Genomic DNA, 23740 nt, shown 5'->3' with positions numbered 1-23740 from the left:
TTAATTGATTGAACAAAATCTGTAAGTTATTATAAGTTTATTTTTATTCCTGCGAATGAAAAAAGCTAACATAATTAGTAGTCCATAGTCTTAAATAGTGTTAGATGGATGTATTCTTAGATAATTTTAAATAAAGAAAGTATTAAAATAACAACCAACAAACTCAAGTGTTAATTTTTATTTCTTTTCGATTTTATACTTTACTTTTTAAATTATATATTCATATGACCGTTCCATAGTCAACATTAATAAATTTAATTAGAAGTTAACTAACTAGATCATGAACTACTAACAAATATATTTTTAAAGAGAATCTTCTATATGAAGCATTAAAGCCAAAATTGCAACTAACCAAACACCAAATTTGTATCTTTAAGGTTAAATAATATTTGTGTTTTGGCGAACCATTTATTCACATAATTTATTTATTATTATTGTTATTTGTTATAATGAACTGCTAGTTATAAGAGCATTCTTAATATTTGATCCCGTGAAATAAATTTAAATATGCAACTTTGTGATTAATATTGATATTACATCTTGAAGATTATCGAGCTCGACCTGAGGAGCTTTAGAAGTGGTAAATATATATTTTTCCTTTAGATTGTATTGTATGTACAATAATTATATTCATTATAGTTCTAACAACTCTTTAAGAATAATTATGTCAAACTAATTTTATTAATCCTTCTAATCACACGCCAGAACAAGACAACTAAAAAGGAAGGTAAGAGAAAAGAAAGGGACACTTAAAACAGAAATGAACTTTAAGCCAGAAACAAAGAAGAAAAAAACTTTTATGCTCATCTCTCACCTTGACATACTTTATAACAATATTTTTATACATTTGCCTCGTGGTCCAAAATTGATTAGCAGCATCGTCCAAAGAGTAATTGAATCACTCTTCTATAATAATATGCCTAATAGCGATGTAGAACTAACTATGTCTTGAGATTTCCTAATTAATTGGTATTTGGCTTTATACTTGAAATATATATTTTAGGTACCTTGGGGTTTGGAATGGTGTGTGCATGATCATATGTCCATGATATATACTTTAGACCTAATTTTATGTGTAATAATATATATATATAGTTTAGTATTGAATTCATGTGTTCCAATCTTTGGATTGAGTATTTTTATACTTTCTCTAAAAGAGATCTCAAAGTACAACCGGATCTTTTAAACTATGCAATTAATTGGTTGGACCATTCAATGTATTCGGCTTTAAACAAATTTAACTATTCCATTAAAATCGTTAACTTAATGATACTATAATTGGTTATACCTGCTCAAATATCATTCTGAGCATAAATCTTTTATCTATTAATTTATTTAAATTTTAAAACTCTTCAGATCTTTAATATTGTTTTTATATTGCTCTTACAAAAAGCCCCCTCCCCCCCGCGGTGTAGTGTTCCACATGAAAACAATCATAAATTTAAACTTAAAAATATACGATACGAGTCTCATAAACAACCTAAAGTTTAATTAAACTAGGTGGCGTACATGTTTTCTAGGCATCGTTCGTCGTATAATAACATAATAAAATCGTGATAATTTTTTTTATTGAAAAATATTAATTATTAACTTAGTTTTTGTTAATAGAAAAAATTAAATCCGTGATTTTTCTCTCATTTCTTTATTTTTTTTTAACCACCTAACTAATCATCTATCTTCACCTAACACCGTGATAATGATATGATAAGCATAAGTATAAACATGACTAATATTATTTATATAAAGAGATAGAGATCAAATTATACTAAAATAACTTACGTAATTATTACATAATTTAGTAATTTAATATAGAATATGATTTTTATCAATTCAATCATTCAATTATATTTGTATATTATCAATATTATTTATGTCAAAATTAAATGACAATAAAAAAATAATCAATTTATATTTTAGTATATTTTAAAAAATTTATATTACGTTGATTTTAATTTATATAAATGAAATATCAAATAATTTTAAATTAATATAAAATTTTGTATACGTGATCCATGTAAAATAAATAAATTAATTTAACGATAAATTTTAAAAATATTATCCAAATAAAAATTATTAAATAATATAATAATTGATTAAAGTTACATCCGTATAATTTTATCACTCCTCATTTATATAATTAATATGTTTCCTCGTTTATATAATTAATATGTTTGTAACCAGGGATGGGGATGATGATTTTTTATGTTTGTAATTCTGTGGGGATTGTTTCTTGCAACTGCAGGGGTATTGCTTATACCTCTAAGTTGCTTTCTTAATACATAAACATTTCATTTTGCTGAGGGAAATATATATATATATATATATATATATATATATATATATATATATATATATATATATATATATATATATATATATATGCGTGTATTTGTTTGATAAGTTAGCTGTTATTGCTAATTGAGACGGCACATATCTTTATTCTTATTAATTATATAGTCATTTTATCTTCCATTTTATGGATGCATTATGTATGTGTATATATGAAATGTGATTGGTCCACCATGTCTAGTCACGTCAATAAAAGTTCTTGAGCACGTCGCATAAATTAACTTGAAGTATTTCATGATACTGTACAAAAAGGTTGATATTTCGTGTTACAAGTCAATTAATAAAATATGATACGTACGCATTAGGGTTCTTGATTACAATATAAAAAAATAACAATTGTAGTTGAATATTATGATTTTTAGTCAAATAGTGTTAGGCTAACTTCTTTTTCCTAATAATTCTCACCCGGTCAATGAAAGTGAATTTCGAATTTTCGATCTTAAAAATAGTTATAATATAACTAACAAAATCTTGTAAAAAAGTTAATTCTCGTTCTTTTTTATTTTAACATTTATAGTTGAATTTTCATGCCAAATTCCAGCCCGTAATGCTAAATGCTTGAGTGCATTATCCTTTCATTTCGAAATATAACGTCACAGACAAAGAGAGCAAGACGAAAATTATAAATGTTGCGTCCGAGGTAAGGATGTAAATTTTGACAGAACTATGTATAGTTTTGATTGAAGTGTATTATTTTTATGAAGTTTATTATTTTGTTCGATTGAGATTCGATTGTATACATGGTAGTGCAACGGTTTCACGCGATTGAGATGTCATCAACTAAAAGTGGATACTTCTAAAAGGTATTGCAATATTTTAAGTCAACAACAATTTTACAAGAGAGACTATGTGTAACAAAAACTTTCCTAATTTAGGAGAACGGATAATCTGCATTCTGCAGTGACATTATCAGGGGATTATATAGCCATTCATATTTTTCATCTACCAAACAAAATTGATTGTAGCCCCAAAAATTATGGTGAATAATTGAAAATGGAAAACCAATAAAGTGTTACTTTGTTGTGACCGGAAAAAAATAAGCACAATGACTATCTCTTATTCAAATAAGTATATTTTAATTTAAAATTTTAAAATTCAGGTTTATGATCTTTTTTTTACTTATATAATATTTAATTTTTTTTATTTTTATTTAATGTGAGATTTTATCTCATACTTATATTCCAACACAAACATGCACTTAGAGTATCTTCTCCTAAAGTCAAGGGATGATTTCATCTAGGATATCAGTCATGAGGAGGTCACTCTTTGCTATATGTTCATAAGTGAGATGTAGCATGTAGCATCTGTGAAAATGGCTGAGAAGGAGCTAATAAGTCAAATGAAGCTACTGAGGTTAGTTCATGCTTTGACTGAAGTGTATTCATCGTTTATTGAGATATGAGGTCTACGGAAAATTGTGCTACTCTAACATGGCTGAGATATTGGGGAGAGAACATCAATATATCTAAAAAACACTCCAAAAGTTTAAGTTGTAATAATTTTGTCAAGTAACAATATATATGTAATAAATATTTACTTCACAATGACATTATTTTATTTATAGTAGTCTTAGATGGACCAAGCTTCTTGACACAAGACCCAAAACCTTTCAAAAGTAATGTTATCCTATTTTAGTATAATATATAGTAACTTCGTATTTAAATATATTTTACAGTGGACAATATATTATAAGAAGAATTTAATGTCTATGTACTTATATTATTATTTAATTATAAATTATTTTTATTATTTTAAAATAATTATTTTAAAAAAATAAATTTTTTTATATATAATAAATTGTGATTAGATGATTACGTAAAAAAAATATTGTGAGTATATACTTATTTTTCTTGTAAAAAACTTAGGTGAATTTTTTTTTGTCAGCAAAAAGGAATAATTATATTAATACTAAGATGATATGACATAAGGAGTGACAAAAATCATCCAGACCAGTACATGAGATCAATTTTGAACAACACTTAATAAATTGGCTTCATCTATTTCCTTAAATGGAAATGGTGCTATACAAAATAAACTTTGAGCCGAATCCAAAACAATAACAATAAATCATAAAGATTAGTAACTTGAGGGAGAGAAAGAAATGTTTACTTTCGAGGGTATTGGGAAGACAGAAATGAATTGATGGAGGGGTCCATGATGCAATATATCAACTATAAAGCCTTACAATAGGGAGGAAAGTGGGAGAGGGACCATCTATGATCTATGCAGTATGTGTTATTAATTTTCGCTGCTTTTTTTTTTATTTTAAACTCTTCATCCTCGAGTACTGACAAAAGAATATTGAAAACTCCTTAATTCATCCCTTCATACATATTCATATTTCACTACGATGAATGCACCCGTACAATGATAACCCCTATTATTTTATTTTTATCTTAAAGGTTTAAAATTGGTAAATGCACAAGTTTTTGTTTGATAATCTCAAATGTTGATCCTTAGTGAAGACTAACGAATATTCTTTATTCGTATATGCAAAATCTTTAGGCTATATCTTAATTTGTATTTTGATGCCCTTACTGAAATCAAACAAATGATAATTCCGTTGAATATATAACAAAAAGAGTATATTTATTTTAAGAGTAGTAAATCTTTAATATATAATTATTTAATAATTTTTTATGTCTTATAATTAAATTAATGGAATTTAATGTTTATAAACAATAGTTAAAAAAATAAAAAATGTTTGAAAATATTAATTTTAAAGAAAGTGCATTCACGAAATAAATTTAGGATACATAAATATTAAAAGAGTTAATGGTATCTTTATATAGTCTTTTGAAAATTTTAAAATTTTAATTTTTATCTCTAATTTTTAAAATTAATAAGTTTCATCTCTGTATTTTTTTTTTGAAATACCCAAATTTTAGGCACTAAAACCAATATGTTAATTTAAAGCTAACATTTTTCTTCTATACAAAGACTAAAAATTTGGGTATTAAAAAAAAATAGAAGCTAAAATCATGGTTGTCAGAATCAAACCAGATGACCCGGTACAACCAATAATTATTTAAATTCCAAAATCAAACCAGATCGTCTTTTTCGGTCGATTTAAATCCCAAAATCAATATGTAATCGAATTGATTATGAATGAGAGATACCAATCAAGAATCGGCAAAACCACTAAAAACCAACAATTGGACCAGTTTTGGTGTGGTTCAATGAAAATCACAATTTTTTTATTTTTATTTTTTGCTAATTGATTTTATTTGTTATTGTTGAACTTAATATTATGATGTATTATATTCATATATAATTTATTTTTGTTATATTTTATGAGTTATGACACTTTTAAGTTTCAAGTGAAGTTCAATTTTTAAGGATTAAAAATTTATTTATAAATTTATACATATTATTTTTTATTTAATATTACTTAATATATTATATAACCTTTTTAAAAAGAATTTATTAAAATCAATTTGACTCTTATTCAACCTCGATTTAACCATTAAACTTTGAATCAATGTCTTCATTAGTTTAATGACTAATATGATTCTAATAACATTGACTAAAACAAATATTTTAACCGTCAATAAAAAATATAATTGTTTTTAAAACTAAAAACACTATCAACTCTTTATGGAGGTGGACAAAGGTCATTTCTTTGCAAGGGAATAGTGAAGGATTATCAACGGAAACGGCGAGGGTGTTGCAAGGGAATTGGCCGGGAAACAGTAAGGAGGTTTTTGTTTGTCGCCAATCAGTGACTTGGTTTTAGAGAAGACACCTTTCCTCGTTAATCCCTCGCTAGATCATTTAGCAACGGAGTAGAGACGGATTTGTGAGAGAAAACACAATCTGTAATTTTCTTGTAATGTGCTATACATGGATCAAAATAGTTGGAGCACCAAAATTATTTAAAACAAATAAACTAAAAATATAAAATGAATATATTATACCAACTAAAGACATATTTAAGCATATTTTTTAAAATAATAATATAAGACCATATCCATTTTATATTATCAGTACGTAATATATCATCTCTTACAACACGTTTGTTTCCACTAAAAGTGCCAAAAAAGAAAGAGAAGCGCAAAGAAAGGTACGAATTTACCCAATTTGATTGAAAAACGAGATCCAAGTCTTCATATTTCCTCGCAAGAATGAGCAGAAATGTACGAAAATGACATGTTTAGTGCTAGGCAACGTTAACCGACTAACTCCTCTCCTAATCAATTAGTTAAAAAATGATCAAGTAATATTAATTTAATATGTTATTTTTAAATAAAAATAATTTTTTTAATAATAATGATAAATAAATAAATAAAATAATAAATGATACTTAATTTAGTAAATGCACAAATTTTTTTCTTTTCCACTAAACCATTTTAATTCAAATATATTTCCTTTTCTTTATCATCTTTCACTTAAACCAAACAACTTTAATTTTCTAATTCTCTGTTCTGTTCATTTATTTTTTTTCTTTCCTCACATCCAGACACAATTTAAAATTATGGTGAGTTGTGAAGTGAAAATAACGCTAGTATGAAATAAATCACGCAAGGACCCAATGAAGTGGAGAGGGTGAAGAATGGGCGTGGAATGTGTCTGACCTGTGAAGAATGAAGGGAATCCATAGCCATAGGCATAAATAACAATGGAACGTTTCAGTGGACAGGATCCCAATAATGATATCTTGGTCTGGGACTCTGTGGGCATGTAAAAAATGGCAGAGACCCTATAGAAGCAGTGGTAGGGACCAAGTGATGATGGAAAGTAGTAACCCATTGGTTCTTGTTGCATCCTTCTATACTATATCCCTGCGCTGCAATGCAAATGGACTAGGACTACACTGTCACCCTGTCACTCTCACTCCCCCACTTTTATTTTAAAAACCTTTGCTTTTCTCTTTTTTTCTTATAACCTTAAAAATTTAATAACTTGAGTAAAATTCTGGAAAAAAAAAATTGTTTAGATAATTATCTAAACAAATTTAAGTTCTCTCTTAATAATTTTACCCCACCATCGTCATTCCATCAGTTCAAAATTTAAGCTGGTTGAATGACATGCCTCGTTGTTGGTTTAATGCAATGAGAGGGGATTGAAATTATGATATCATCCGTGGATACATATATCAAATTGAGTTGTACATATCCTCTGGTTTGAGGGGGAAGAAAACAATATATTTTCTAAGCAAGGAATAAACACGTACCATTAATTGTGCAAGAATCGATCTGTAACAAATAAAACAATTAGTATTTTGGGTTCCTTGTCCGCATAACATCGGGTTGTTACGCTATAGAGTAAATGAGACGGCAAACGAATGTGCTTCGCTGGACATTGGCTTAGGTCGGGTCTAGCAAAATAACGATGTAGTTTGTTTGGAGAGAGTGGGAGAGAGAATTGCGTGACAGATTGTACAGTATGGATGAAACACCAAAGCTTGTCGGGGAATCAAAGCCTACCAAAGCGACCAAAATGGGTAAAATCAAGGGCTAATAGGTTATGATTATTGCGTTTACACGACTACAAGGTTAGCCCACACACACATGTATATGTGTGCTACGTTATGTTATGTTATGTTATGGTGTAGTTGTATTAGTTGTACTTCTTGGAACAGAACCTTCATCCTCCTTCTACTCCTATAGTTATAGATTTGTAGACGTAGAAGTGAAGAGGAGGGAGGGGGTTGAGTTGGGTTTGGTGGATGAAGAGAATCAAATTTGGGATTAGACAGTTGGTTTGTTTGTTTGATATGCCTTACATTATATTACATTACATGTGATTCCCAAGATTTTTGTCTTGTAAGTTTCCATACCTATGCCCCACCACGCATTCCATATATCACCATCACTTTAATATAATAATATATTTTAACTTTTAAAATAATACATTACGTGTATATAAGTAAAAATTGATATTTCGTATTATATGGTTGGATTTTTGCTTATTTTGCATACAAAATTCTTCTTATGTATTATATCATTATAATTTAATTTTGTGACAATCACTGTTATTAATATAATTATTCTTTTGCTTTGCAAACAAAAAATAGTTTTTCTTTTTCATTTTATCTTTTACTATTTGTTCATATGCAGCACTATCCTTTTTACTATATTTAAGGGATTTATTAGGATGTGTAGTGTTAAGAAAATAGAGTAGTATGAATACGTCATTTTTAACTTTTACCAAATAAGTAAAAGATTTTTGTGTTGTTAACGAAAATTATTGCATTTTACATCTATAAAAAATGGTATTTTGTGTTTATAATTACACGAAATAAAATACTTAGGAAATTTATAAATTCTACACTTGTAATTAAATAGCAGACTTTACGTACTTCTGAAAAGTTGTTAGATATTTTTTTTTCTCTTAAAACAAATCTTTTTTAACCGATGTTGTAAATGATGCATGCATCTATTTTTTTAGTGCGTATCGTTCCAAAAAAAAAATAATCAAGTAATGGTCTAGAAGATAATATAGATCAACACATTTTAGTTAATTAAAGGCAATGTAGAATGAACCAACTATTTACTTAGTACCAATATAAACTAATAATTTATTTATTTAAAGAGAAAGTATTGTTTTCTTTATACTTATGTTGTTAATTGTTTTATTATAATCATTACATGATACTTCAAGGTTTGGTATTGTAACTTTGCTGTTGTTTTGTCAACAGATGTTACATGCAGAGACTTCGAACCCAAGTTAGTATTCAATAAAATAACAACTAGTTTGTATGACAGGAATGCACATAGTAAAAGCGATTGTGATTATAAGTTATAGGAGTGTATATAGATAACATATTGGTGGTTCAACAATGTCACTCTATTGTGTCTCGCCAAAGGAGTGATTGTGATTATAAGTTATGTTAAGTGCTTTCTATACACAAGGTCAATGCATATGTTAGAGGCAATTGAATGATTTCAATATATGGGCACTTGATGAGTTTCCCTGTATATAGGTGTGTGATTTCAACTTAGGTAGTCAAGTAAAGGGATTGAGTACTTAATCCAATAGTTAGTATGTGAGAGAGCTGTTACATTGATGTCTTTTAAAGATATTGGTATCGTAGTTGTTATGGTCAGTTTTAGTGTTTTTTGTTTTTAAAGAAAACAGAAAATAAGAATATAAATATGTTTTAGAAAATATTTTCAAAAATTAACCAAACTGAAAATAATAAATTAATATTTCTCGTCTTTTTATGAAAAAGTGAAAATGCGATTACATCTTAAGATATTTTCTTCTTGATACATTTTTTCAAATCTTAAAAAATTTTAAAAGAATACTTTCAAAAAAAAACTCTCAAATCAAGTGTTACCTGAATTTGTAGTTGTATATTTTTCATTAATTATAATGATCAATAAATACAAATATAATTTTTTTTTACTCACTACATTAGCATTAAAGTCTCAAATTTTAGTTTTTTTTATCATACTAAAATTTAATAGCTTAGCCAAACTGAAAGTTCATCAAAGAAAAATGTAGAACTTATTAATTTCGTGCTCAAGGATTAGGATTTGAAATCCAGTAGTAGTAGTAGTAGTACTATTGCTTTCAAGACCAATAATGATATAGGATTCGCTCACCTGCACTAAATCTTCTCATTAATTAGTGTAACCAAAAAACACTGTTCATAAATCGTCCATCAAGTGGTTTCGATGACTTTAATGAATGTATGTTGATACTTTTTAAACGTCAATGGCAACAAATGCTGAGCAGAACTTCAAAGTTTTGGTCCCCTATTTCATGGAATAGTGCATGTGAAGATGTTTCGTGTTTATATGGCTCTAGCTTGAACGGAAAGGAGGGACCCCCCTTCCTCTTTTTCTCAATAGGGTTGCTGATTTAAGCTTGCGTATGGCTAGCTTTAACTTAATGACACTAGCTTTTACAAGCGTTGACCTTTGGTCATCAATTACCAATTGAGTTGGGTTTAGTCAAAATAATTAATTAGTATTTTATAAGTTAGTGGATTAATGTTCGAATTTTTATTAAGAGAAATGTTCGCATTTCTTGTCTGATTATACCACAAATAAAATGATCTTTTTGAAGGAAAATATTTTAAAAATTAAAAACTTAATTAAATTTATGTTTAGTTTACTTTGTTTTTAAAAAAATACTGTAATTATTTATTACTTTAATTTATTTTTAAAAATTAAAATAAACCATTATTCTTAAAATTAAATTGAATTAAACCCGTTGAAGTATCTTTACTTGTCGACAGTTGAATTTAACCTTTTGAGTATTAACTATAGGAAAAAATGAACACTTATGCATATGCATGAGTCGTTACGTTGAGCTATGTTATTTTTTTTTGTGTTAATATTGGAATTATGCTTAGATTAAAAAATAAAATACTCCAAAAAGTATAAAAATATTAAGAAAAAATATTAAAAGTCATCTGCATTTTTTTAAATTACTTTTTTGGTGAATAAGAGGAGTTGAATCATTTCCTCACCTATTGACTACTATGCATATGATCCATTTTCTTTTTCTCTTTTTATTTTTTACATAGTAATTTTTTCAAAATTCTTATTCTATCCCTGTTCAAGTGAGTGTAAGCAGTGTAGGATGTCCATTTTAACCCTTTTGACGGGCTATTCTTTTACATAGTTTTATAAATATATTTTAGCATGTTTGTAAAATTATTTTCCACTATCAATATAAAGTCTATTTTCTCATATAATTATATTTAGAAATTAGAATTTTAATTATAATTCTATCATGTTAAAAATATAATTCGAAATTAAATTTAAAACTATAAGACGTCACTAATAACGGTGGTCAAATTAAAAAAAACTGAAGGCAGTAATCATTAAATGTCATCAAGAAATTGTCATAATAATAGACAAACGATAATGGTATATGAAATACGAAAGCAAAAAGGTGAGAAATAATAAAATATGACATTAATTATAATTAGATATGATTTATCTTTAAAGTCTAAGCTAATGATTAGATATAATATGAATTTTCTTTTTAAATTAGATTCATAATTAAAAATATAAATTCTAATGTAAAAATTGAATAAGATAATTTAAAAAATGGAACACCAATTCAATTTGAAAACGGTACCAATATTGTTTTAGCTATCTAAACAAACAAATAAACCAAAGGTTTATGTATTCACTTGCAATTTTGAATTGAAGACTAAATCTGACGATATGCAGTCATTATCATGATTTCACCACATATGTCATCCTTAAGTTACCGTAAAACGAATCATTAGGTATTATTTTATTCATCTTGGTATTGGATTTATAGCAGTGGGTACATATTTTACAAAATGAAATTATATTAAGTTCACACCATATTACGTGTCACATATATGCAGTGCAAAAAAAAATGATATATATTTACAATTTGTTAAAGATCTTTACTAGTATAATGCTTGTTTAATAAAAGATAAACTATTAATATAAATACTGTAATTACATTACCAAAATAATATACTATAGTAACGAATGAATTTATAAATATTGAAAATTGATATATATATATATATATATATATATATATATAACATATAATTAATATTGACTCATAATATTTATATTTATCATTTAATTTTTATTAAATAAAAATTATATTAACGAAATTAAATTCCATTAGTGTAATCTTAATTTTAATTAAGAAAGTTGGAAAGAAGTGAAATATAAACAGAGTGTATTTAGTTTTCTTGGAGACTAAAGTGTGTGTTTAGTTGATCAGTAGATGTAAAACAAAGTTTAATAGTTATAAATTATTAGTTATTTTTTTGCACTTTTAGCCATTATTAAAAATCATGATAGATATGATTTTCATTTAGTTGGAATGTAACTAGTTTTGGTTGGATTCATGGCCGTATGTATATATTTTTTTATCTTAGAAAAAATTTGTAGGGGAATCTTATCTATTTTCATTTTATTCTTTAACTTTTTTTAAAAAAAAATTGTTAATTAAAATTTAATATTCAAGTAATATTTTCACATTTCATTCAATAGTGATTTATTCTACTATATCTTACAATATAAATGATCTCAAATTGAATTAAAAAATAATAATTTTAAATATTTTTTTTTATAATAACAACAATTGCAAGTATTATTAATTATATTTTATAAACATTAGACGCATATAAAAAATATTAATTTTTTAATATATTTTAACATTTTTAATAAGACATTATTTTTTGTCATTATTTCTTTTAATACCTTTAATTTAGAAAAAAAAGTTAAGACTAATAATATCAAATTAATGCTCATTAAAACTTAAATTTAGTTCAACATAAATATTTGTTTTTTCAATTCACTTTCTTCTACCATACTAAATTATTATGATTCAAATAAAAAGTACAAAGTAATTTTGTATTTTACAATAAGAAAAATGTGTAATCTCACCGGTCTCATTTTCATCAAAATATACATCATATTCTTTTTATAAAATTTAATCACTATATTCATTTTAATATGATTTTTTTAATTTAAAGTAAACGGAAACTAATTTTTCTATAATTTTCAAATAAACTATAAACTTCTCAAATGATTTATAATATATCTATGTATACACATATTAAAAATTTATAATTTTACCAACAAAACAATAATAAATAATATAACATAATATATTACTAATAATTTAAATTTAAATTAATTTTATATAATTAAGAGCTTGGTGGGAGGCCTAAGGCAATGACCTAATTGACCTTACCATTGCCACAACACTGGTTGGATTTAGGGTATTTAGAAGCTCAAACAAGTTAAACAATATAAGGTTAGGGTGATTTGAGTTCTCTATTTGTTGGGTGGTCAACTTGAATCAAATTAACTCCATTCATATCAAATTGCTTTGAATTGGGTAATAAGTTCATTTAATAAAAAAAATCTAAAAATGAGAAATTTTGAAATCAAAATCATCTTTTCTTTATCTGCATCTTCATTAAAGTCCTGTCTTCCTTATCACACTCCTTCTCTTTCTATGCCATTAACCAAATATCACATTCTTTCTCTAAGATTCAACAATGGTAGCGTTTGGGGAATGATTCACAAGGCAAGACACCCTATCTTGTTCTTTTGTAGTGATGGTGTTGCTCTTATGTCGATGACAACAACACGAGAAAGAATAAAGATGTTAATTAGGGTTCATTCAAGGCGTGTCAGATGGTAAACGATTAATGCTAGTGTTAGGAACATAGAAGGAAAAGGAACCTAGCGTTTGAGGCCTAGGCAACCTCCTAAGCATAAGAGGGAAGAAAAGAGGTTTGTATTATCTGGTCTGCCTTATTACATTGTTCATAGCTATTTATAAGCAACATATAAGATGTTAAAATGTTGATACTCTATCATAACATAAAATGCAATAACAAAATTATATCAGGCAAAGTATAACAAAAGGATGATGATAGACAATGGCCAGGCAGCATCTCCAATCATATGGCGCCAGCTCAGCAAGTACCAACTAATTCTATTAGGCAAAATCCCTGAGGTGTCTTGGTGGAATGATCTTCCTCTTGGGTCTCTCATTCGAGCTTGTGGTGGGATTCTGCTGCATCTTCTCCTTCCTATCATCCCTTATGCCATCCAAAAACACCTTGTCCTCAAGGTGATAAGTGGTTTTCAACTTCTCCTACTCCTCCCACGAAGTGTCATCAGGTGATAGTTCTTCCCACTGAACTAAGACATGCAATTTGGAATCAATAAAGGCAGAGTCCCAGCGAGTACTAAGTATAGCTAAATGAGTGATGATATGTTGATTTTCAATTGTTGTGGCAAGTATAAGTAAGGGAGAGTTGGTTTATGCAACTGAATGATGAAATGCCCAGCCTATACCATCAAATAGTGGGTATGCATCAACTACCCAACCAACCAATAAGATGAAGTAGACATCCAATTGCTTGAGGAGCCATAGGGCTCAAGCATAAGAGTGGGTAGTTTCATCATTACACAACAATTGAATGACAATGTGGTTTTGTCAAAAATGGTTCCATGCTGACATAATGGGCTTTGAGCTTTTGGGTGGAAGGGCAAAGATGAGTTAATTTCTTAGATGATGAGGATGATTCTAAATTTGGTTGTGGAGATGGGTGTGGGCACGGTAATGAAGGGAAAATGTCTTGTGGAGGGTAGTATAAATGCAGGGGTGGTTGGTGGTGGATAGTAGTTTTGAGTGGTTGCAATGACGATCAAGTCACCACTGTGAAAGCCATGAGAGAATAGTGTCTGGTTTTGAGATGGGTTAGTTTCTGAAGAAGTTGATCCATTTTGGTGGACATGGTGTTTTGAGCAACAATGAGGTTGAGTTGATTGGAGGTGAGCTTCACGATGAATTTTTTGATTTGGTCCATGGTGGACTTGGAACAAATAGAGTCAGCCATGGATGACAATGAAAGCATCAAATGTTAGAGACACAGAAGGGAAAATGACCTAGCGTTCGAGCCTTAGGCAACCTCCTAAGCATAAGAGGGAAGAAAAAAGGTTTGTATTATCTGGTCTGCCTTATTACATTGTTCATAACTATTTATAAGCAACATATAAGATGCTAAAATGCTTATATTCTATCATAACAGAAATGCAATAACAGAATTACAACAAACAAAGTATAATAGAAGGATGATGGCAGACAATGGCCAGACAACATCTCCAATCATATTGTGCCACCTTAGTAAGTACTAACTGATTCTGTTAGACAAAATCCCTGATGTGTCTTGGTGTAATGATCTTTCTCTTATCAGCCTGTGGTGGGATTTTGCAACATCTTCTCCTTCTCATCAGCAGTGATTCAAATGACAATTTAATGAAATGCTCAAAATTGGCTCATGGTGGTGGCACCACTGTTGGTGCATCAATTGTGATTTTGGGTTGTGATTAATGGTATGATTGGGCTTTATGATGAGGGTGATTATGATTGTGCATAAATATGGATTTGTGGAGTAGCTTTGATGATAGTGCGTTTTATCACTACTACAAATATTTTTTTTACGACATTGTTTCTAAGGCGATTCTCTCTGGAATCGTCTTAGAAAATATCGCGGTGGTAATTTTGTAATTAGTGAAATGAAAAATGTTTTTTTACGACTCACATTCTAAGGTAGTTATTAAAAACTGTCTTAGAATGTATCTTGGCGGCAATCCTGTAATTATGTGGAATAAAACCTACAACGGGTTTTACTTAAAAATCGTTTTCATTCTCATTCCCAAAATTAAAGCCCTACCTCTCTGTAGTTGTAGCTCCGTCGTAGAGCACTACTGAATGCACTTTCTCCCTCGACCTCTCTCCAAGTTCCCCACCACTCTGCCCTCCCTCGCGCACTTATTCACTTTGCTTTGGCGCGCGTCACTAATATTGTTAAGTCTCTCCTTCGAGGTTGGTCAAAGTTCTCCTCCGTCAAGCTCTCCCTCGCGCCGTCACTCACTGAAGCTTATCGTGCCGTCACTATTTGATAATTGTTCCTTTGAATGTATATTATTGTTTGTGTATTATAGTTTATGAGTATGAAGCTTGTTTGGCATGGGTATTGTCTTCAAAACATTTTTCAGGTCTATAAATTTTGGGTTTTTGTAACTCTTGGGTCCATATGGAATGCTTTGAAGATTAAGTTAGCTACGATTGGAGATTTGATATATTTTTACAAGTCTGGATAGCTGATCATGTATTGGAAATTAAAGCTCAAAAACTTAAAAAAGTAGCTGTGTTCATATAAAGTTTTTGTTATTTTTATTAGCCTCTTAATGGAAGCATCCCTTGTAATGAGGTTTGGATGATGTAGGTCTGAAAGTAAGGATGTTGTGTATGATGATGTAATGAAAGATTTTCCTTGAGTTGTCAGACATTTTTAATTCTGTGCACCTTTTTCATCTATTTCTTTCGGAGGCTAGTATTATACACTACCTTAGCTCATGAAGATAGACACCCCATTGCTATCCACTTTATCAATTAGTTTAATTTGTAAAACAATAAAAAAGCTTACTATCTTGTTCTTTACTTACTGATCTGCAGATACATTATGATCACCAAGTGCTTCTTCATTACCCCATTTCAAAAGATAATGGAATAAGTTGTGCTAAATATCTTGTAAGGTATTCATTGTAACTACAAATTGAGTTTTTCTAGGAAGGAAATAAATGACAATTTACAATCAAAGAGTATGTTCAAATTGAGTTGGTTTTGTCAAGTTTAAAACTTAAGAACTCAAAGACAACCAAATCATGTTAGGTCGAATAAAAGAAAATGAAACTGATCTATTTATTTGAATTAAATTATGGTCATCCATATTTATTTACATTTATAATTTAAAAGTAATTATAGTAAAATTTACTATACTTATCTTATATGTCAATTTGTGATTGGATAATCGTAAAAGAACTTTTATACTATTAGTAAAAAACTTAGACAAAATTTGTTTCTCTGTATATACTATCCTGGTGAGAAAATTGAGAATGTAAAAAATAAAACGTGCTTTTATTATGGATTTTGGTTTAAATACTTTTTCATCCATCTTTTATTTTCTATCTATTTATTTCCTATTTATTCGATAAAGCAAAATTGCAATATAACAAATAAATAATTAACATAATTTATTACATTTGAAACAAAAAAGTTAAATGTCTATTAATAATAACAAGTCCCTTTTTGTTGTTGAAAAAATCACTTCAATTAATGTTTTTGAAGTCAAAATTTTAATCCAACAATACTTTTAGCAAAGGTTTGCTGTTTTCACAAAAAAGTTATTTGTAGTATAACATAGTAAGGACAAAGTACATGCAATTATGAAATTCTCATATAATTAAGCAAATCTATAATACCTTATTGGATTATATTTAGTTAACTTATAATAAAAGAATTTATGAATAAAAGCGATTGATTTAGGTAGTATGTATCCAATTTATTTTTTTAATAAAAAATGTCTTAGCTTTGAGTTCTATATATGAAAAAAAGAATTACTAAAAAAATTAATTTCATCACAAGCTAAATGGTTGAAATCCGAATAAGATAAACTCTAAGGGAAGACATACCTATAGATCTGACAAGAAAATAAAAGATAAAGTTAATCTTGATCGATATAGTGAATAAAGATTTATGTTTTCCACGTTGCTGATTTGGGACAGAATTATTTTCTCTCATGTAAATCATTTCCGTCCTTAATATGCATCTAACTTTCTTGGATCTTTCGACAAAATAACAAGCATGGACGATGGGCAATAAGTTAAGAGCCAGAATGATCAATGATGAACATTCCATCATGCTTTCATGTAAAATTTCATAAATCGGTATGAACATTTGACTCTTACATTGAAAAAAAAAATTACATGAATGAAATATAAGAAAAACAAAATCAATTTCATAGTCATGGTCTTAGTCGTGAAGCGTGGCCATAATGAATATGGGAGAAAAGAGGGAGAAGACATTAGAAGATTTAGGTGAATTGGCCCACTAGTTAGTGCCTTTTCACTTTATCGTTTTCTCGCATGTGCCCCGTTTTTTCTCCATTAAACATCAATAGGTCCATACCATCTATCTCATGGCAGAAAAAAAAAACAACATTACTGTATAAATGCTGAAACTAATCATATAACAAATTCGATATAACACTTACACGTATAGCTAATGATATATAGTTTTTACACTTCTAGAGAGTCAAAATAATTCTAGATAATTTCTCATATCAAGGATAGAGTAATGCGGTTTTCAATCATGACCATATTTGAAGAAATGGTAAGATATCTATTTTAGTTTGGCAAACCAAAAACAAAAATCGATGACCCAGAAAACATAAACGTGGATTTTAGATAATTCAAAGAAAAAGGAAGAGAGAGATGATGATATATGTGTGGATATTTTTCGGTAAGAAAAGTCTATGTGAATATTTTAACTTATTAGTTAGAGTTCTTTTATTAGGGTCTATAGAGTTTTATTTTTTTTTAAAATATTCTCTTACTCGTTAAGCAAGAAATTAATTTTTGAGGCATCGTTTAATTTATTAATATAATAACAGTTGAAACTACGGCATAAGGTTTATTTATCTTTAGAAGAATAAAAAATACATATATCGCTTTTAGATTACAAAAGTTAACATGTTTACTGTTCTATTTATAATTTTGTATTTCCGAGTATATGCTTGTCTTTTTGTTAGAACAGTCTTAAAAAGTATGTTTCTTCAAGGATATTAAGAGACACATTTCTTTCTTCCTTTGCGTCCGTTGAAACGCATGTAAAAGAAAAATTAAATACTAAAATGTTCGGCAAATTTATTTCTACTAAATTTAACCAATTTTTATGAAAATCCTTTCATTACCATTTTCTACTGATATTGAAAAGGATTTGAAATAAATGATAAATCGCATATAAAAAAATCTATAATCAAACTTCTGATGAAGTTCTTTAAAAAACAAAAACACCAAATGTATAGTCTGAGCATGACCCAGCCCCCATGAATTGAGTATTTATTTATTATTTATTAGAAGTTGATATGGTAAAAAGAATTTAGAGGTTTTGATATTGTTATGCTTTATGTTAATAGTTGAATGAGTTTGAACACATTAAAAAAGAAAGAGAAAGAGAGAAAAAAAAAACAGAGATTTATTATATGAAAACTTTGTTAATATAAGTGTGTGTTTGATTACGATTATGTAATGCACGTATATTCTTTTTCTTCCTATTTTCAAAATCAACAAATTCATACTTTCATATAAATGAACTTATTTGACGTATTTTAGGAAGAGACGTATTTAATAGATAGACAGACTCTCAAATGCGTACTTTAACGTATGTTTAGATTGACATGTAGACAATTTCAACCTTTGTTTTCAAAAGCATTTCTTCTTCACTTTTGCAATAAAGTGGCATTGGACTTTGTATTGTTGTAATTTCAATAACAATACAAACATGTGCCAAATTAATTTGAGTAAAACTAAGTTTTTATCTTTTAAATAAGTTGAGTGAAACTAAATATTTATCTTTTACCAAGATATTGAATAATCATCAACGTAGTCAATAAAGTACCAAAAATAAATTATGTGAAAAACTCATTCAAGTATTAATAAAAAAAAAACAATGATAACAAAAAAAATCTTAAATTTATGTGATTACCTTATTTATTTATTTTTGCATTGAATAAAACAAAATTAGTTGGGTAAGTGGCTGAAATAGAAAAAAGTGGTGGATGGGTGTGCATGACATGAAAGATGGTTAGGATGCATGAATTAGATGGATGGGCATGGGAAGCAAATCTTAAAAGGGAATCAAAAGAAATTGGCCTCTCTTTGCCACCACTCTCCCCCACCTGCCCAAGATATGGTAAGCGCCACATGATTTCACACCCAGGGGAAAATAAAAGGCACCATTGCTGACCTCACCTGTATCTCTTGAAGGGATTTTTATGGGCCCCACTCTCACTCCCTCTCTCTCTTTCCTCTTTTGCCTTCCTCCTACTTTCTAAAATTTCACAACCCATTTTCTCTCACTTATGTTATATAGATATATAAATATAAGGGTCACCTCCCCTCTCTCTACCCTCAACAACCTAAAAAATATTCACTAAGATTTATTTCCCTTATTTTATTCATTTATTCTTTGTTCCTAGTCTTTATCTTATAATTTCTCATTGCTTGCCCGGTAATTCAAGATCAACTTGGAAAATTTGCAAGATTTGGGATGAAATCTGGTCGGATCTTGCTTTGTGGGATGGGGATTTTGGTGGGTCTTATTTCAATACAAAGCTCTTCCTCTCTCAATCCCATCTCCCTCTCTTCTTCTTCTTCTTCTTCTTCTTCATAACACAAACACAAAACATAAACCTTTCTTCCAACCAACCTTTTTTCCAATTCATTCTTTGTTTCTTCAAAAATCTTCAATCCATTTTCACCTTTTCACAAATGGGGATGGCTGCAGAGTCACAGTTTCATGTCTTGGCTGTTGATGACAGTCTCATAGATAGGAAACTCATTGAGAGGCTCCTCAGAACCTCTTCTTATCAAGGTACAATCTTTTAGACCAAACACCAAAATCTGAGAGAAAAATTTGTTTTTTTTCATTTCTTATTTACTATCTTTATCTTGTCTGATAAGAAGGACCCTTTTGTTCTCAATGGCAGTTACTACAGTTGATTCTGGTAGCAAGGCTTTAGAGTTTCTGGGGTTGTGTGAGAATGATGAGAGCAACCCAAGTACACCATATGTTTGTCCCAACAACCATCAGGTATGGTGTGTTTTTTTTTGTTAGATGCATAAAGGTGTTTTTAGTTTTAAAATTTTAACCAACTTGTTGTGTTGTGTTTGTGTTCAGTGTTTATTTTTGGCCACAGATCAGTTTCTTTTTCTGGGATTCTGAGATTGTTTTTGGATTTTTGTGTCTTTATAGGAGGTGGAGGTGAATCTTGTTATAACAGATTACTGTATGCCTGGCATGACAGGCTATGACTTGCTTAAGAAAATCAAGGTATGCTTGCTTTGCCTTGGTTTCTATTCCTGTCTCATGTCTCTTTTAACCATTTTATTCTCCACCACTTTTCTTCTCAGTTTTTGTGGCCAAGATTGTTTTCCCTTTTCACAAAGACCCTTGGAGAAACTTTCCATTCTGAATGTGTGCATTCATTTCAAATTTGATGTTGTTGGTTAAAGTTAGTTGTCAAGTTGGACTAATTTCATTACTCACCACCACTAAATATATTATCAAGTGTAATCCTTTTGCCATTTTCTTTTTTAGTTTTCCACCCAAAACAAATCAGGTTCAATATGTGATGGAAAGATTTTTCTTTCTTTTCCAAAAGGTCCTACTTTAGTAGCTGGATTTGATTTGAGTGAAAAAATCGTTTGAGAATCGATGGAAATTATGTGCTCACTTCACTTATTCCATCTGGAACCAACAGGCTCAAAAACTTAATAGTATTCTCTCTGATGATATTTCAGGAATCTTCATCTTTGAGAAACATACCGGTGGTGATTATGTCATCTGAAAATGTGCCTTCAAGGATTAACAGGTAAGAAGGAGAAATATTTCAGTACTTTTTTTTAAAAAATAAAATAAAATTCCCTATGAACATTTTTATGACGTGAAATTCTGATGAATATCTCAAACTGGCAAAACAGATGTTTGGAGGAAGGAGCAGAAGAATTTTTCTTGAAGCCTGTGAGGCTGTCAGATTTAAACAAGCTTAAACCCCATATGAAGAAAACCAAGTTGAAAGATCAAAAACAAGGAACAGTAGAAAAGCTTGAAGACTTAGAAGTTCAACAGCAACAGCCACAACAACAAATCATCATCCAAAATGAGCAGCAACAAGCACCAAAATCCCGAGATCTTCTTCAGCCAGAGTCAGAGTCACATCCACATGCACAACCAACTATTGAACAACAGCAACAATCACTACAACAAGCCAACAACAATAGCAAGAGGAAGACCATGGAACAGGGCCTTTCACCTGAGACTGACAGAACAAGACCAAGATACAGTGGCATAGCCACTGTGGTATGATCATAAATCATTGGCAAATAATTTTCTTGAATTTCAAAAATGTAATTCTCATAACTTCTTTCTTCTTCTTTTAAAAAAAATTAACTTAAGTGTTGGTTAATATAGGCTCTATAGGAGTGTAGTAGAGTTGTTTCCTGTACACATTTTCCTGGAAATATTTCCTTCCAATTTTGCTTCCCCCCAATATAAATGAAAAAGAAAAAAGAAATATTGAATTGAAAAGAAATTATCAGATGATAAATTTCTGGTCTTAATGAATTATGATTACTCCTTGTTAACAACCAACACGCCCTAAATTATTCTTTGATTGAAACCTGTTAACAAAACCCACAAAAACACTATGATTCTAACAAATAGCCATCTATGTCTAATAAATGGTTTAGTAGAGTGAAGTGAAATTGAATGAAAAGGAATTGAGATGAAAGTTTTAAATTACAATAAAATGTAAAAGTGTGTGACTCATTTCGTTTGACTGTTTATCTCATTTCTTTTTAATTCATTTTCACAACTTGTGGTACAATGTAGCATTTCCATTTACCAAATGCAATATACATTGACATGAATGTGTATAATGCCAAACGATATCGGGGATAGTTAATAGGAAAAATCAACGTACAAGGACTCCACTAAGGTAACAACTAAATTAGTATATGGTGGATGAAAGGTATTGATTTGGCATTTATTGTTATTGATATTTTGTTTACTATTGTTTTTAGTGTTTACTCGTATCTCCTTTTATATTCTCTCTTATTTACCCAACTAACGTATGAAAGATATTATTTTTTAGGTTTAATTACCCATTTAGTTTTTATAGTTTTTAAACTTATCTATTTTAGTCTTTATAGTTAATAAGTGACTTTTTTAGTCCCCATAATTTATCATTTAATTTTTAATAGGTCTCTATCGTTAAAATTGATTAACACCGTTAAATTATTGTTGTCAGTTGTCTTTCCCCGGAGCTTCCTCTCTTTCGGGAGGCTCCCGCTGGCGAGAACTGCGGCTCCTCTCCCTCTGCCACCATTAACGTAGTCATGACCCTCGACACCAATTACCTTCGTGACACCATGGATGTAGAGGAAGATGTTGATCTCGTTGTCGACCTCGGAGGGTGCAGAGGAAGAAGAACAAGAGACAAGTCGTTGGGGAACATTGTTATGATGATATTGTGGCCATAAAAGACGCTTCATCGCCACAGGACGATCGCGAACGTCGGCTTTGTAGACGTAGCCGTGGCTCCCTTTGCTGAGGAGCTTGCGGTCGGAGAAGCCATTGGTGTCAGCTTCGAGATCACTGTATAGAAACTCTTGGATCTTGATGTTGCTACTTTTCTCTTTGGAAGAGGACACATAATTGAAGGTTCAGACAACGAATTTGGCTCTGCAAGAAAGGTAGAGATACCCCATCATCAATTCAAGTTTGTGGCTTTTTAATGAATGAATCAAGGGGTGATGGAGATGAACATAAAACAAGGTGAATGGAACAAAAAAAAAAAACAAAAGCAAGGCAAGCAAAAGATTTTGTGTTTGGGCCACAGATTAAATGTGCTTATGAGTGTTACAAATCAGTATCACAAAAAACGATTTTTTATGTTTTGTTATGGGATTGCAAAAATGTGCATCCATTTCATCCATGGTGCCGCGGAGGTAGTTGGTGTCGAGGGTCATGGCTACGTTAATGGTGATGGAGGGAGATGAGCCTCAGTCCTCGCCGGCGGGGGCCTCTCAGAAGAGAGGGAACTCCGGGGAAGGACGACTGACAACAATAATTTAACGGTGTTAAATAATTTTAATGGTAAGAATCTATTAGAAATTAAATGATAAACTACAGGAACTAAAATGAATAAGTTTGGAAACGATATGGACTAAATGGGTAATTAAACCTATTTTTTATTTAGGTACCAAACAAAAATTTAATGCTTCTTTACTTCAATGTATAACCGTAATTTATTGTTTTCGTGTAAAACATCTGTTTATAGGTGTTT

The 23740-nt window shown here is 29.5% G+C and overlaps 1 protein-coding gene across 2 annotated transcripts; it reads left to right on the top strand.

The window, feature by feature from the left end:
* Window positions 1-19791: 19791 nt before the first annotated feature.
* Window positions 19792-22000, top strand: LOC114400632 (two-component response regulator ARR9-like). Of its 2 annotated transcripts, XM_028363174.1 has the most exons (5): window positions 19794-20265; window positions 20381-20484; window positions 20647-20724; window positions 21195-21265; window positions 21375-22000. In XM_028363174.1, the coding sequence occupies exons 1-5, from the start codon at window positions 20163-20165 to the stop codon at window positions 21757-21759; spliced, it is 741 nt and encodes a 246-aa protein (XP_028218975.1). In that variant the 5' UTR covers window positions 19794-20162; the 3' UTR covers window positions 21760-22000. The 2 variants fall into 2 exon arrangements, with proteins under 2 accessions (XP_028218976.1, XP_028218975.1); XM_028363175.1 differs by lacking the exon at window positions 20647-20724 and having other exon boundaries at window positions 19792-20265.
* Window positions 22001-23740: the final 1740 nt, after the last annotated feature.

The sequence above is a fragment of the Glycine soja genome, chromosome 19, assembly GCF_004193775.1.
Source record: "Glycine soja cultivar W05 chromosome 19, ASM419377v2, whole genome shotgun sequence".
Lineage (NCBI taxonomy): Eukaryota > Viridiplantae > Streptophyta > Magnoliopsida > Fabales > Fabaceae > Glycine > Glycine soja.
This window is presented reverse-complemented; position numbering and strand designations above follow the sequence as displayed.